Source organism: Monodon monoceros, unplaced genomic scaffold, assembly GCF_005190385.1.
Source record: "Monodon monoceros isolate NGI ecotype Baffin Bay Population unplaced genomic scaffold, NGI_Narwhal_1 Super_Scaffold_3, whole genome shotgun sequence".
In the NCBI taxonomy this organism is placed as follows: Eukaryota; Metazoa; Chordata; class Mammalia; order Artiodactyla; family Monodontidae; genus Monodon; species Monodon monoceros.
Window position 1 is genome coordinate 63,394,850 of NW_021703780.1, and position 14,398 is coordinate 63,409,247.

General features: G+C 51.0%; 1 protein-coding gene and 1 long non-coding RNA gene across 7 annotated transcripts; both read right to left on the reverse strand.

Annotated features, from left to right (window-relative positions):
* Nucleotides 1-1,258: 1,258 nt before the first annotated feature.
* Nucleotides 1,259-9,428, reverse strand: CCDC51 (coiled-coil domain containing 51). Of its 6 annotated transcripts, none has more exons than XM_029243233.1 (5): nt 9,127-9,428; nt 8,824-8,881; nt 3,983-4,302; nt 2,772-2,936; nt 1,259-2,230 (listed from the first exon to the last, which is right to left on the reverse strand). In XM_029243233.1, the coding sequence occupies exons 3-5, from the start codon at nt 4,292-4,294 to the stop codon at nt 1,475-1,477; spliced, it is 1,233 nt and encodes a 410-aa protein (XP_029099066.1). In that variant the 5' UTR covers nt 4,295-4,302; nt 8,824-8,881; nt 9,127-9,428; the 3' UTR covers nt 1,259-1,474. The 6 variants fall into 6 exon arrangements, with proteins under 6 accessions (XP_029099066.1, XP_029099067.1, XP_029099065.1 ...); XM_029243234.1 differs by having other exon boundaries at nt 9,220-9,416; XM_029243232.1 differs by having other exon boundaries at nt 8,824-9,428.
* A 3,989-nt stretch (nt 9,429-13,417) lies between these two features.
* Nucleotides 13,418-14,246, reverse strand: LOC114907504. Its single transcript, XR_003796753.1, has 2 exons — nt 14,004-14,246; nt 13,418-13,709 (listed from the first exon to the last, which is right to left on the reverse strand). It is a non-coding gene; the product is annotated as an uncharacterized LOC114907504 (long non-coding RNA).
* Nucleotides 14,247-14,398: the final 152 nt, after the last annotated feature.

A 14,398-nucleotide genomic window follows, 5' to 3' on the forward strand; every position in this document is an offset into this window, starting at 1 on the left:
CCTGGCTGTGCAGCTTGTGGGGGGCCCCCTCCATGTGCCTGGAATCCTCCTCTCCCCAGACCCATTCACTCAAGTGCACACCCTTTAGGACCTACGTCACCCCAGAGGGGGACCTAGGACTTCCAAACCCCACAACACCCCTCACCTATACACAGACAAGTCACCTCCTACCCATCAGGAGGGTGAACATCCCAAGTGCAGAGGTCATTTCATCCCACGCCCTCCTGGGGAATCCATTACAAAAAGAAAATGCCGTGGACAGAGTGACCAAATGATCAAGGGACCAGGGGCTCAGAGGTTCACATCACCCATGGGGCCACTTGGGCCATGCCCACTGCCCAGGCCTGAGCACAGGCTCCCAAGAGGGAGGGCATCTCATGGAAGCACTTCTGGCTCCACAGGCCTCTGCTGTGAGTCAGCTCTGCCCAGCCCACAGAAGCCCCTACCTGCAGACCCTGCACACAACCTCAGTGCACCCTGAGAGGGTGGGTTCTCCAGACCCACAGTGCAAGCCGAGTGCCTCCCCACTGCTCCTGTTTAGTCAAGGACACCCAAGGCCACCCATGGCCATTTATCCCAGGAGGTCAAAGGTTGCTGTTCTCCACTGAAAAGGAAGAGGTAAAGGGTTCTCAGGGCACTCTCCCTCCATGCGCCCCCAACTGCACCTCCCACCTCTGGGAGGTCCCTCCCCATCACTGCCTCACCATTCACACTGCTGGTGGGCTGAGCTCTGCCCAAGGCTGTAGAGGTCAGCCCTAGGCTGTGTGTGGGACGACACCAGCCCAAGTGGTGCGGCCCAAAGCATTCTCTGCACCAGGGAACCAGACTGGCCGCCAATCCCTGTAATTATGTCCCCAGCAATATTTACTAACCATTCCCCCAATCTCTCTTCCCTGCTCTCCTCTGATCATTCCTCCAGTGTTAGAAACAGGAAGTTCTCCCCAACATGGCAGAGAAAGTGATCCCGAAGAGGGGCAGTAACCATGGTCACCAATGGGTGGGAAGCAGGCTAGGTTTTACTCACTGGAAATCATGGGCCACGTGACACAGGAGGGCTGGGCAAGTGGAGGACAGGCCAGGAAATCCAAAATGAAAATCCAGGCCTCAAGCGGTAAGTACATCCAAAATGATCCTGAACTGGGGGCAAGACCAAGAGATGAGAGAGGAACTAAAAGGGGGCGATTACCCTACTTCCAGGCCCAACCCTCGAGTCCCAAATCTCAATTTTCAATGGACAAAACCCAGTCTAACAAATTACTTTAAATAAGACAAACAAAGACACTTTAATTGGACGTTAGCACAAATTTTCGATAATTAATGTAAATGAGTGTTGCCTAAAAAGCAAAGTATGTCTGCTGGTGAGCCACACAGACTCAGGCTGAGGTTGAGTGCACCCCTGAAGGCTCACTTCATTGCTTCATTCTCTAACTAAATCCACATCCATACCTCCTCCCTCTGGAGGTGGGTCCAGGGGCTAGCTGGCCCTGAACAGCATATACAGCACAGGCAGGGTGGCCACAAATGTCACGCAGGTGACCAGTGTGCCATAGATGGTGTTCCTGTTGACCTGGGCTTCTAGCCTCTGCTCCATGTCCGACAGCCCCAAGATCATGCTCCCCTGTTCCAGCAAGGACCCAGACAGGGCCCCATCTGCCGGCTCCACCAGGCCTGGGTGCGCTGCAGCCTTTGCAAGCTGAAGCACCCCAGCCACTTGGCTCAAAGTCTCTTCCAGGCCATCAAGCTGCTCTCGTAAACCCTCTAGACATGAATGGACCTGCCTGGAATGGCTAAGCTGCTCTCTCAAGGCAGCTGAAAGGACATCTGTGTCTCTGTCTCGGGTGGGGGAAGTACCTGCCTGGGACAAAGAGCTCTGCCCAGGCCCAGCTTGCACCAGGCCCCTCAGGTCTGCCATGAGGTCATGGAGGTCCCTCTGCTGGAGGGAGTAACTGGATGCCTGTTCTCGGATGGCTTCCTGGAGGCTCACAGGCCCCTTCTGAGCCTCCAGAAGCAAGACCTTCAGCTCCTGTAGCCGCACACGGTTCACGTAGGTGGAGCCAGCCACACCAATCAAGGCCCCCAGGACTGACCCAATGAGGGACCAGTTCTTGGTCCTCTCAGCCCGAGTGCGCTCCTTCTCATGACTTTCCCGCACAGCTGCAGAGAAGAGGGAGAACTTCTCTCGCTCAGAGTCTTCGGCACGCAGATAGGTCATACGAAGCCTCTTCTCCTCCTGCAGAAGCAAAGCTGTCATATAGCAGCAACCTGGCCCAGCAGCCGCCAGCAGATGTCCCACTACCATGTCCCTGGGGCTCAGCTTCACGTCTGGCACAGATTACATGTTCCATAAACACGCTGAATGAGTAAAGGTAGCATAAGCCTGGTCAGGAGGGAGGAGCAAAGGAACTGGGGGTGGTCAAGGCGAGTGGCACTATCCTCCCCAAGCAGTCTTGGGCCTGGCCGGACATGCAGTGGTGTCTACAGAATGTGTCTAACAGAAGGGAAGTGTCTGGCGCTCTCTGGGCCAGACCCCTGCATGATGCTCCCTCCTCAGTAATCTGGGGTCCAGATTATACTGTCCTGGACCACTGATCCCAGTATTCCAGGAGGAAGTGCGTGGAGAAGCTCTGGAAGCCTGGGGCCCAGTCCCTCCACAGGGGCTTCTGGTTTACCTCCTCACCAGGTGTCTGACCCCCTAACTAGTCAGGGCTCCCACCTCGCCCCTCCATGACCTGCCAGGCTAGGGTCCCTCTCCAGATGAGGAAGGGGCCTACCTGCAACATCCTGTGCTCCAGAGTAGCCAGTTCCAGGTACTGGTTATCGTCTCTGGAGATGCGGTCCAAGCGGTCCCTCACCTCCTTCAGCTTGGCCTGCTGACCTTCCAAGTCCTCCCGAGCCTCCCGGACAAGCCCTCGAGCCACCATGAACACTTTCTCTGCCTGCAGAGAGAACAACAGAGGCCATTTGCCCCTTCTCTGCATGCCCACACAGCCTCGGCTCCATTCCCAACAAGACTGGGCAGAGAAGAGGTCAGTGGGGTGTCAGTACAAAGGGTGGAAAGAGAGTCCCTCAGACACATAATCCTGGCTCACCCAGTAGTCCTCAAAGTGTAGCCCCGGGCCCTGCCCATCAGAATCACCGGATTTGTCCGTTCAAGTGGAAATAACATGCCCCTGAGAAACCTGAAAACAGCTAAAGATGCATACAATCTGTGTCCACCAAACCCAGCTGACTCTAGTCTGACAAACCAGAGCAAGGCCCTTATGTTCTTAATCGGCTTCATGTGTGTTACCTTAGCTACAACCTCCCAACAACGCCAAACGCCATGACAGGCATTGCCCTGGCCTCCATTCAAGAGACAGAGAAACCCCGGCTCAGCCAAAGTGATGGCCTCCAAGGGGAGAGACAGCACTGTGCCTCAAAACCTCCGGCTAAACCCCAGGTTCTTCCCACCCCACTACACTGGTCTGCACCTAGGTGGGAGTGGGAACAGAGATGGCGGAACGCATTTCCATTGCCACAAAGGACTTGACAACCAGAAGCAGCTCTTCCCACCTCACAGTCTGATGTTTCACAGGGCCTCTACTTTCACGAGGGATGCTTTAATCACACATGGGGCTTTGAGGACACTGTAATGCAGCAACCCTCCAGGTAACTCTCACCACCAACCCCCAAGCAGTCAATGAAGGAAGTGTTTGCTGTCCTCACAGAAAGGATGTTAATGGCCCGGGACTCACTGGTACATAGCATACACAACAACCTGTTTACATGGGGGAGAGGAGGGCCCTTCACCCCGGTAGTATCAAAGCCAGGCTGTCGTGTGAGAAACGAGTCAGATTCCTCTCCTAGTGGTATGTGTTCAAGAAAAGGCAAATCTGGACGTGGCCTCCCAGCATCTGTGGCTGGTAATTTACTTGTCAGGAGCCTCCAGGCCACATTGCCCAGGTCAGAGGGCAGGGCCAACCACCCCAGCTCCCCTCCTCACCTCAGTCACGTTTCCCTGGGCCTCTCGAACCTCACTGAGTCCAACAAACTCTTCATATCTGTCCCACCAAGTCTTGGCCATGGAGGACGCCCGTTGCTGAATGCTGTGCCCCAGGGCTCCTCCCAGCGCTGTGAGGCGGTGGTACAGCCCGAGGGCCACCTCCTCAGGTCTTTTCTCTCTGGGCTGGCTGGGGCCTGGGCTGCAGAGAGTCCTGGTCATAAAGAGGTCCCTTCCAAGGAGGCCTCTCCGCACCAGTACGGGAGACACACCCACGACGTGCCGCATGGCCAACACAGGGCTGCACCCTGTCATCGGGAGATCTGTGGGGGGATGCCAGAGAGATCAGCTCACAGCCGAGAAAGGCTGGGCTTAAGTCAGATCTCAAGTCCTAGGGACAGTTCTGAACTGAACAGTTTCCATTAGAAAGTCCAAACTGCGCACCACTCTGTTGGGCCCAGAGGTGGCAGCCACCAGGGTCAGGCTTCACCAGGTGCCCCCGGACAATGGAGCATGTCAGGGAAGAGCATATTTAGGAGCTCACGCCTTCCATCTCTCTCCGTGACACCACATGAACCCAGATCCTCCCATTCCACCCACCTTCCCACAACCCCAGGTCTCTGTTGTGATCTGCATGAGAATCCTGGTGTCCAGTTTTCTGATAATCTCAAAGAAAATTCTTAAACCTGCGTTGTGTCCATGCTAACAGAGCCCCACAAAGATTCACAAAGACTCCTAGGGAAACTGTGGAACTGACTGAGGGGATTTGGGGGAAAGATTTCTATAAATGACTATCAAAACCAGCTTCCCAGACTCCCTGAGGGCTGCCTCAACTCTGGTGAAGCAGTTTCGCTTCTGTTCTGGGACACAGGTCGTTCATGTCCCAAGGCAGAAAACTCTCTCCTCAGCTCTCCTCTGAAAAGACAATTCCAGGGGAAAACAAAGCAAAACAAAACAACCCAGATTTCTTCATAGAGGACCGCTTTTTTAGGTTTACACCAACTTTCCTTCTGCCCTTCAAGCCCAGACATTCCGGGTGACCAACTCCCAGTCTCACATTTCTCACTTTCCATAAGCTTTCTTCCTTCTTTCCAACCTCAGTAACTGCCCAACAGGTTAAGTTTCTTTCATCTTTCCCTTTTCAACCTTGCTTTGATGTTTGGGCCCCAACAATCCTACTTCTCTGTTACCTGAACAGCACAGGGAGTCTCCCATCATCCAGTCAGGCCTTGCCTGAGCCCAGGAGCAGCAGTGAATTCCGAGGACCCAAAAGAGAGGGCCAGGTGACCCATGCTCCCGGGGCAAACCTGGGCCAGAGCACCCTGGTCTGGCCAAACCACCCCTGCCCCCAAGTACTGACTCTGGCTGGAAGAGTGACACCTGGTAGCCAAAAGACCAGGCCAGAGAGAGAGGTAAGCAAAGGGAGCGGGGGACAGGAAGACTGACTAGAAGAGCTCCAGTTACAAAGAAAGGACCTCCCTGATGTAAGGCGATGAGCATCCCAGCCTCCTCCCCATGGTGCCATGCTTGGAGAAGCTCAGACCCTCTTGAAAACAAAGTTGCTTGGGTAGGGACATGCCTCCTGGCAAAAGCCTGAGCTGAGCGCCACAGAAGGGGACATCTCTGTGACAGTGGTTCCAAGCTGGTGCTGCACCCAAACCCCTGTGCCCCTTGCCTAAGGCCCAAGGGAGCACACGCCACCCATGGCCCAGCAGTCGGGCCAGCCTCCTAGGCCTCAAGGCCAGTGACCACTGCACACAAGCTGTGGCTTCACAACAATCCTGCAGGTGTACCCCTCATCAAAGCAGAGCACCCACCCTCCTCAGCAACGCTCAGCAGAAAGGTGTCCCCCTTGTCCATCACTACTTCTTCAGCCCTCTTCTCTCTTGATCCCACTCGACCACCAAGGTTGCTCTCCTGAAGCCCTGCAAAACTCCCACCTTGTCAGATCCAGCAGGTGCTACTCAGATTTCTTCTCCAATACCTCTGCAGCTTTCAACACCCTCTCATTTTGAAATCACCATCCCCGTCAGCCTCCTCCTCTATCAGCAGCCCAATCTTGGACCCTAGGAAGGTCACTCATCCCTGGCACAGAAGACAGCTACAGCCTCCTACACAGTCATGGCTTCCTCCCCTGCCCCTCAGAGCCGTTCTTCACATGGCAAACAGAGGCTCTGTTACCTCCTAAGTCAGATCACATCCCTCGGTGCAAAACCCCCTGACAGCTCCCCTATCACCTGGCATGCACACCAGTCCTGCCATTGGCCAACAAGCCCCGGTCCTCTCAGCCCTCATCCCCTTCCTTCTCTCCATCCCTGTACGTACTGCACTCCAGCATCCTCACCACGCTAAGCACAATCCTGCCACAGGGTCTATGCCCTGCCATGTCCTCTGCCTGGACCGCTCTTCCTCCACAAGTCCAGTCACCTCACACTTACGTCTTTGTTCATGTATCACCTCTTGATAAGGCCTTTCCTGACCACTCCCTCCTTGGCCACCTTACCTGCTTTCTTTTTCTCCACCAGACACACATATTGCCTTCTTCATGTAGTGCCTCGCCCCTCACTAGAACATAAGCTTGGAGACAGCAGGGACTTGGCTTCGTGACAGGACACACCAACGAATCCCAAGTTGTTCCCCCACTCTAGTCCCTCCTCTCAGCCTCCCACCCAGCCTGTCTCCTGGCTCCTCCCCACTTAGATGTCTCACAGGCCCATCAACCAGCAAAGGGAAGATGTTCCTGGCACAGAGACAAAGTGGAACAGTGCTTGAAGTTGTCTAAAATCTGAAGGATGACCCGTGCAGCAGAGAGGAGAGTGGGTGGAGAGGCTGGACAGGTGGACAGAGGCCAAAATGAGCCCTGGGCCAAGTTCAGGACGCTGCCCCTCCACATCCATTCTCCTACTCCATCCAGATGACTATCTCCTACCAACTGCCCTTTTCGCAAACCTCCATCACCAGTACCTCATCCTCACTTGTATAGCTGATGGTTTGCTTCATTTTTCACCAAGAAAATATTTTAAAATTGGAAGAGAACTTCCATAAACTCCTACCACACCTTCCCACCTGCCAGTGTCTGTCTCATCGCCACCTTCTCTTGTTCCTCAGGATGAATAATTCCTGCTCTAGGAAAGGCCAAGCTGTGCCCCAGGTCCCATATCCTCTCCCCTCCTCAGACACTGGTCCCATATCCTCGCCCCTCCTCAGGCACTAATTGATTTGACACTCCCTCCAGCAACTGCCCCACTTCTCTGCTCCTCTTTACTCCTTGACAAAGTGCCTGCACTAGCTGTCTCCAGTTCCTCCTCTCCCATTCTCATTCAGCCCCCCTCTGTTCTGGCCTTCACACCCACCAGGACACTTGAACTGCTCCTGTCCAGGTCATGTCCACGTGGCTAAGCCCAATGATCAGTTCCATCCTCATCTTGCTTGCCTTGTCAGCAGCCTGTGCCTCGTGATAGCTCCCTCCTTCTTGAACCACCTTCTCCTCTTGGCTTCCAGTCCCCACTCCCTTCCACAACCTCTCCACACAGTGCCCCAGAGCTCTGTCCTCAGGCTCCTCTCTTATCCAGTCCTGTGGCTTGAAAAATCATCTACAAAAAAGTTCTAAACTTGATTGTAGGGATAGCTGCACAACACTGTAAATATACTAAAACCACTGAATGGTACACAGTAAGTAGATGAATTGTGTGGTATGTAAATCATATCTCAATAAAGCTATTACTAAAAAACAAACAGACAGAATTCTCTGGCAGTCCAGTGGTTAAGACTTGGTGCTTTCACTGCCAGGGCCGGGTTCAATCCCTGGTAAGGGAACTAAGATCCTGCAAGCCACGTGGCGTGGCCAAAAATAAATAAATAAATAAAACCCAAACAAACTATAATCGGACCTCTCCAGCCCACACCTCTCCTCTGAATTCCAGGCTCATTTATTGAACTGCTCACTCCATGTCTCTGCCTGGAAGGCTGATGGGGATCTTATCTTCCTCTCCCAAGCTTGCCTTTCCCACAGCCTTCTCCATCTTGGTTGATGGAAACCAATCAGGCCCAAACTCTCATATCATCCCTGACTCTGCTTTCTCTCCCTCCTCACATCTAGTCCGTTAACAAATGCCACCTCCATCTCTGAAACTAAATCCAGAATCCCTCTTCCTCTTGCCCCTGTCACTGCTATCACCTGGTCCCAACGACTGACATCTTTTGTCTGGATTATCATAAGAGCCTCTGACAGGTCTCCCTGCTTCTACTCTAGGCCCTACTGTCAATAGAGCAGGCAGTGGTGCTTTCAAAACACGGTCAGACCATGTCTCTCTCTGCTCAAAGCCTGCAACCGTTCCCCATTTCTCTCAAGGTAAAAGCAAAAATCCTTTCCATGACCTACAGGGCATCCACCTCCTGGCTCTCATTCTTCTCTCCTCTCACCAGTCTCCTTTTCCTCACTCTGCTCCAGTCACATGGACCTTTTCCTCCAGTCCTTTTTTTTTGAGATAAAATTGACACACAACATTGTAAAAGTTTAAGGTGTACAATGTGATGACTTCACAAATGTATATACTGCTAAATGTTTACCATAACAAGGTTAGCTAACATATCTTTCACTTCATATAACTCCCAGCTTCTTTACGTTGCTGGAACATGCTAGGCTATTCCCACCTCAGGGGCTTCATACCACCTGTTTCCTATCTGTACTGCTTGCTCCCTTCTCTTTTTCAAGTCCTGCTCAAATGTCATAGCTGTCCACTCCCACCCCAGGACACCTTAACCACTTCGCTTTATTTTTCCCCAGGCACATATCACATGACCCGTGGTATGCATTTCACTTATTTACTTATAGTCTCACCCACCAGAACGGCAGCTCTGCCAGGGCAGGCACTGTTTTGTTCACTGCTGCATCCTCAGTGCCTAAAGTACACACAAATAGCACACACTCAACAAAAATGTACTGGATGAATTAACAGAACTTGCAAAATATCGCACCCCGGGCTATATTATAAAACCCCAACTCCTTCCGGTGGCCTCCAAAGCTCTAGAAACAGGTGGTCTAGCCCCCGCCCATTTCTGCTGCCTCCCTCGCATCTCCCACCAGCCACACTGTAAGGAATGCGCCGAGCTTCAAGGCCTTTGCACAAGCCCTTCCCTTTACTTACAGTCCTTTACAGTCCCAGTCTTAGCGCTTGCGGTTAAAAACCGCTGGCGGCTTCTGGATCCTCCCCGGGCAAGACACCCCACCTCCCCAGTACCTGGTGGGTTTTGCGCCGGAGCCGCAACCCCAAAGGTGCGCCAGTCACTCAGTTGATCTCTGACCCTTTAGCGCCCGCCTCCGGACCGCTTCCGGCAGCGGGAGCGCAACTTCCGAACCAGGAGCCAATCTGCGGGCCCGCATGGAGGTATAGGCTCAGGGGGTGGGACGGAGAGCCCCGCATCCGGTGGAGGATCTGGGTAAGGGGCGGCAGGCGCCATGTCGGGTCGCGGAGGTAAGTGTGTGGGGACGATGGGGTGGGGCGGGGCGGAGAGGGACGGGACCCGGCGGGGGCCAGGCTGAGCGTGCTCGTGTCGCACGCAGGTGGCAAGAAGAAGCCCCTGAAGCAGCCCAAGAAGCAAGCCAAGGAGATGGACGAGGTGAGGGCTGGCGCAGAGGCGTGGGCGGGCGCGGAGGGTCTAAGAAATCCGCCGGGAGTGAATCCGCTCTCCCTCTCCGTAGGAAGATAAGGCATTCAAGCAGAAACAGAAGGAGGAGCAAAAGAAACTCGAGGAGCTAAAAGCGAAGGCCGCGGGCAAAGGCCCCCTGGGTAAGTGAGGGCTGGGTAGAGCTCAAGCCGGACAAACGCCTGAGCATCAGTCTGGTTACGGGCCCGAGCATGTCCGTGTCCTGCCTCGTTGGTGAGTTGCGAGGTCCGTTTTGCTGGTGTCCGCTGCAGTGGACGGCCCTAGCCAGGCTTGGTTTCGCCAGCAGCGGGAGAGGGGGCGGGAGTCAGACCCAGTATGGGCTTTTCTTGCTTAGGGAAGTGACAGAAATGGAAATACAGAAATTTATATATCTCAGACACAAGTTAGTACAGTTGAGTTTCCAGATATCCTCTACAGTTTCTTGCTCCAAATTCGTATTTCACTGCTTCTTTGTTGCTTGTAACATTTCTTAATTTACTAATCGTATTGTTAAAACTCTAGCAAAATACTTTTGCATCCTGAGCCTTTTCACTGCTGGATGCGCCTAGTCTAATGGATAAAGTCCAAGTCTGTTGGCATACTATTGTGCTATATGTTTTTTAACTTAATTCTCTACCATTCTGCCTCTTTTTTGCCTTTGTGTAAGAGGAATTGATTACATATCAAAAGATTTTTTTAAAACCCATCATTGTACTTTGTGCTTCTTAAATCCTGTTTACATTCATCAAAATAGGATTATTTTCTCAACAGTTATCTATACCCTATTGGATCACTGAGCCACCCTAGGGACAACGAAGGCTGGGATGGTGGGAGTGTCATTCAGCATTTCCCAAGACCTCTGTTCTAGTGGGTTTGAGTCATTTTTGTGTACCCACACAGCGCTGAGATTCTAGATATTGATATTCCTTTTTGGAATGATGTGAGGTATCTTGCACCTTCCCTTAATCTGTGATTATGTATGGGGAGAAGGCCAACCCTTAGTGAAATCCTGTACTACTTGTTTCTCTTGAGCATCATGTACTTTTTTTTTAAGGTTTATTTTGTCACAGCCTTTTAGGACTTCCATTTCTATATTAGGCATACTTAATTCTATAATTGTTTGTTAAATTACCTACCGTGTGCCAAATACAGTCATTTGTAAATTGGGTAAAATAAAGGTAGTGAGTAAATCAGATCCCAGGATCGTACGTAATATAGAAGGTGATGTGGTGTGATATGACACTTAAGAGTATGGACTTGGAAGTCAGGCTACTACCCAGCTTGGAATCCTGGCTTTGTCACATACCATTTTATAACTTTGAACAACACCTAACACTGAGACTTTGTTATCTGTAAAATGGGTTGATAGGGGATGAGGATTAAGTGAGCCAGTCTGAAATACACAACACACTTGAGATCCAGACCAGTGCACAGCCATTACTCGCGCCCTGCCTTATTCTCATTCTACTTTTGCCCAGAATAGATAATAGTGGGAAAGCCCTGTGCATGCTTGTGTCCAAAAAAATGCCCAGTACAAAGAGCTAGGCCTTATTAGGATCCTTATCAGGCCCCTGGGGCTTCAGCCATAGAACTGTCTTTTTCCCTGGATGAGACTTTTTTTTTTTTCCTTTTGCAGCCACAGGCGGAATTAAGAAATCTGGCAAAAAGTAAGCTGTTCCTTGTGCCTGAGGCAATGATGATCCCTAGTTCCATTCCTGTTTAAACATCTGGATTAAACATCTGGATTCCCTGCCATAACATCTGTTGCCACCTATAGCTAGAATGAAGTGTTGTCTTGGAACCTATTGTACATTTAAGAATAAACTTTTGTAAAAAAAAAAAAAATCTTACAGTGGTTCATCTTGTCTTTAGTTCTTCTCAGCCATTTCTACCTTAGCTGTGAGATCTGCATAAACCCAGCGCAGAATCCTGCCAAAGTGTGTTCTTAAGTCCCTGTTCTATCCTGAATTCTGTACCACCTGGAATTAAACCAACTCATTTGAAATGGCTGTTGTTTTCTGTGTGGTTATATACCCAACAGAATATATTACATGAGATTAGTGGAAGAATTTGTACTTTGGGAAGAAAAATCTATTCTTTCTGTTACGACATCCACATTACTATTTGTTTTAATGGGGTTGTTCTCTTCATGTAAGGAGTCTTGCTTGTGCAAGCCGGGCATGCACCAGTGAACAATTCTTCTTGCCAAGGAACTTCTCTATTGTTGGAGGGGAGCAGGACAAATACATATGATATGTGTTATGAAGGGAAAAAAGACTGGAGAAAGGAGAGATTCCTAAAAGTCTGTAAGAACTAAGCTTACTCTGAAGCCCCCAGGTCTGCATTTCCACTAGGGCTTCAGAAAGGTCCTTGCTAGGTTCCCATTTCTTATACTCTACGTTCAACCCATCAGCAAAATCAAATCTGAACCCTTCATATTTACTCTTATACCACCGGACCTTCATTCTGACCCTAAAATCCCTCAACTAAATTATTGTAGTCACATCCAAATTTGTCTTCCTGCCCCTGCCCTTGCTTCCGTACAGTCTAATCCTTATTCAGGACCCAGAGTGATCTCTAAACCATAAAGTTACATTTTGTCTCTCCCTGGCTGAGAATTCTTCAGTGGCTTCTTAGTGCAAAAAAAAAAACACAAGTCCCTACAATGACCAGTGAGGCACTAAGGGATCTGGATGCCACTCCCTACCCTCTGGTGTCTAGCATTCTTCCTCCGGATCAGTCGTGAGCCACAGTGGCCTACATTCCAGTCAAGCTCCTGCCTCACTGTTATCACCAACTGGAAACTCCCTTCCTTTAGAGAACTGAAATGTCACATTAGTGAGCTCTTTCCTGACTGTAGTGGCAGTCCCAGTGTCTCTTAACCCTGTTTCCTTTTTCTCTCCTGACATTTGTTATCTACCACTTTTGACTCCAGGAAGAGTAAATTCCTGATACAACTATGGGAATAATGCTAATAACACTTAGCTTTCTCTGCGAATGTGTTTTCAGAAAGGGCTCTAGAACTAGTCTGAGATTTTGCTGAGTCAAAACTGGAAAAGGTTTTGATAGATTGAAGCCTGTATTATCATTCTAATGTACTTGATATTAGTAGAAAAAGAAAAACAGCCCACTTTGCTTCTCTCCCGGAAAGTTGCACAGCCAGCAGCATCTTCTTTGGACTTCAGGGATTCCCTGTTGGACCTTGCCAGCTCGCACCCATCCCTGTGCTACTGAGAATAACCCTTCAGAGAGCCAGTGCCAGCACACCACCCCTGAGATTAAGCTACTGCTCTTTTATTCGGTAGAACCTAATCAGCATTAACAAATGGAAGTATAATCCTGTCCCTTTATGGGACCAGAGTCTTGCAGCAATTAAGACAAGCATTCAACATTTGGGCAGCTGTCTGAGGGAACCTAACAATTACCTCAAAAAACTAAAGCCAGGTTTTCAAGACCCTCTAGGCCCTGACAACCACCTCCCTTTCATTTACTGCCTTCACAAACATTCACAGGACACTCACAGGCCAAGTTTGGCACTGAGCATTCAAGGATGAAAAGTCTTGCCCCAGTTACTCTCCAACACCCGGTTCCTGCTAACTGTTCTGCACATGACTGCTGCCCGGTAAAATCCTGTCAGCCACTCAAGCCCAGCTTGAATCCTTGCTCCTCTCTAAAGCCTTACCTTCTCTCTCTGCCATCGATAATTCCTACCTGGCACTTGTGTGGCGTCCATTTCAGTGTTGTGTTCTTGTCTGAGTAGTCTTGGTGCCATCCTCCTTGGTAACTCTTTTCTTTTTTTAAAATTATTTATTTTTGGTTGCATTGGGTCTGTTGCTGCGCGCGGGCTTTCTCTCGTTGCGGTGCACGGGCTTCTCATTGCGGTGGCTTCTCTTGTTGTGGAGCACAGGCTCTAGGTGCATAAGCTTCAGTAGCTGTGGCAATGCGGGCTCAGTAGTTGTGGCTTGTGGGCTCTGCAGAGTGCAGGCTGGGCTCTATAGAGCTCAGGCTCAGTAGTTGCGGCACACGGGCTTAGTTGCTCCGCAGCATGTGGGATCTTCCCGGACCAGGGCTCGAACCGTGTCCCCTGTATTGGCAGGCGGGTTCTTAACCACTACGCCACCAGGGAAGCCCTCCTTGGTAACTCTTGATAACTTCCACTCAACCTGTAGGACAGCCCAGGTGCTACTTCCAGGGGGCCTTCCTTAACTTCCTGAGTTTCATTCATTTCTAATCTATGACCGTCGCTTGGGCCAAAAACACTCAAGAGCTCTCAATGAATGAATATTAACAGCCTGAGCAGTTAGTTCCCACCCCCTCCAACACAGGCACACCATTCTCAGGATCACCCCTTCTCAGACCTTTCTTTCTCCAGACCTACCTCAAAGGTACACATCCAAAGCATTTACTGTTCTCAAAGATGTGTGCTCACAACAGCTCTAGTCATAACTTCCGCCCAGTCCCACTATCCCAGACTCCTCCCCAAGAGAGCCTTGGGGTATATGAGAAGTGGGTCTAGCTGGAGAACAGCGAGCTCACGAAGACCAAACCCCTGAATGCTCCCTGACTCGATTCACATGTGCACTTGTGAAAATCAGGGCGAACTCCTCCAAGCCCAGCTGTGTACCCTAAGTGATGCCAGAGAGCGGGCGCAGAGCCACCTGCGCGGTGGGGCTGGTGAGTTAGCCCAGGTAACTCGGTTCTCTCCTCTTAGACCACCCGCCTACTGGGGTCCCAGCCGTCGGTACGAAAGCGCCAGGCGGGGTGATGCCCAGA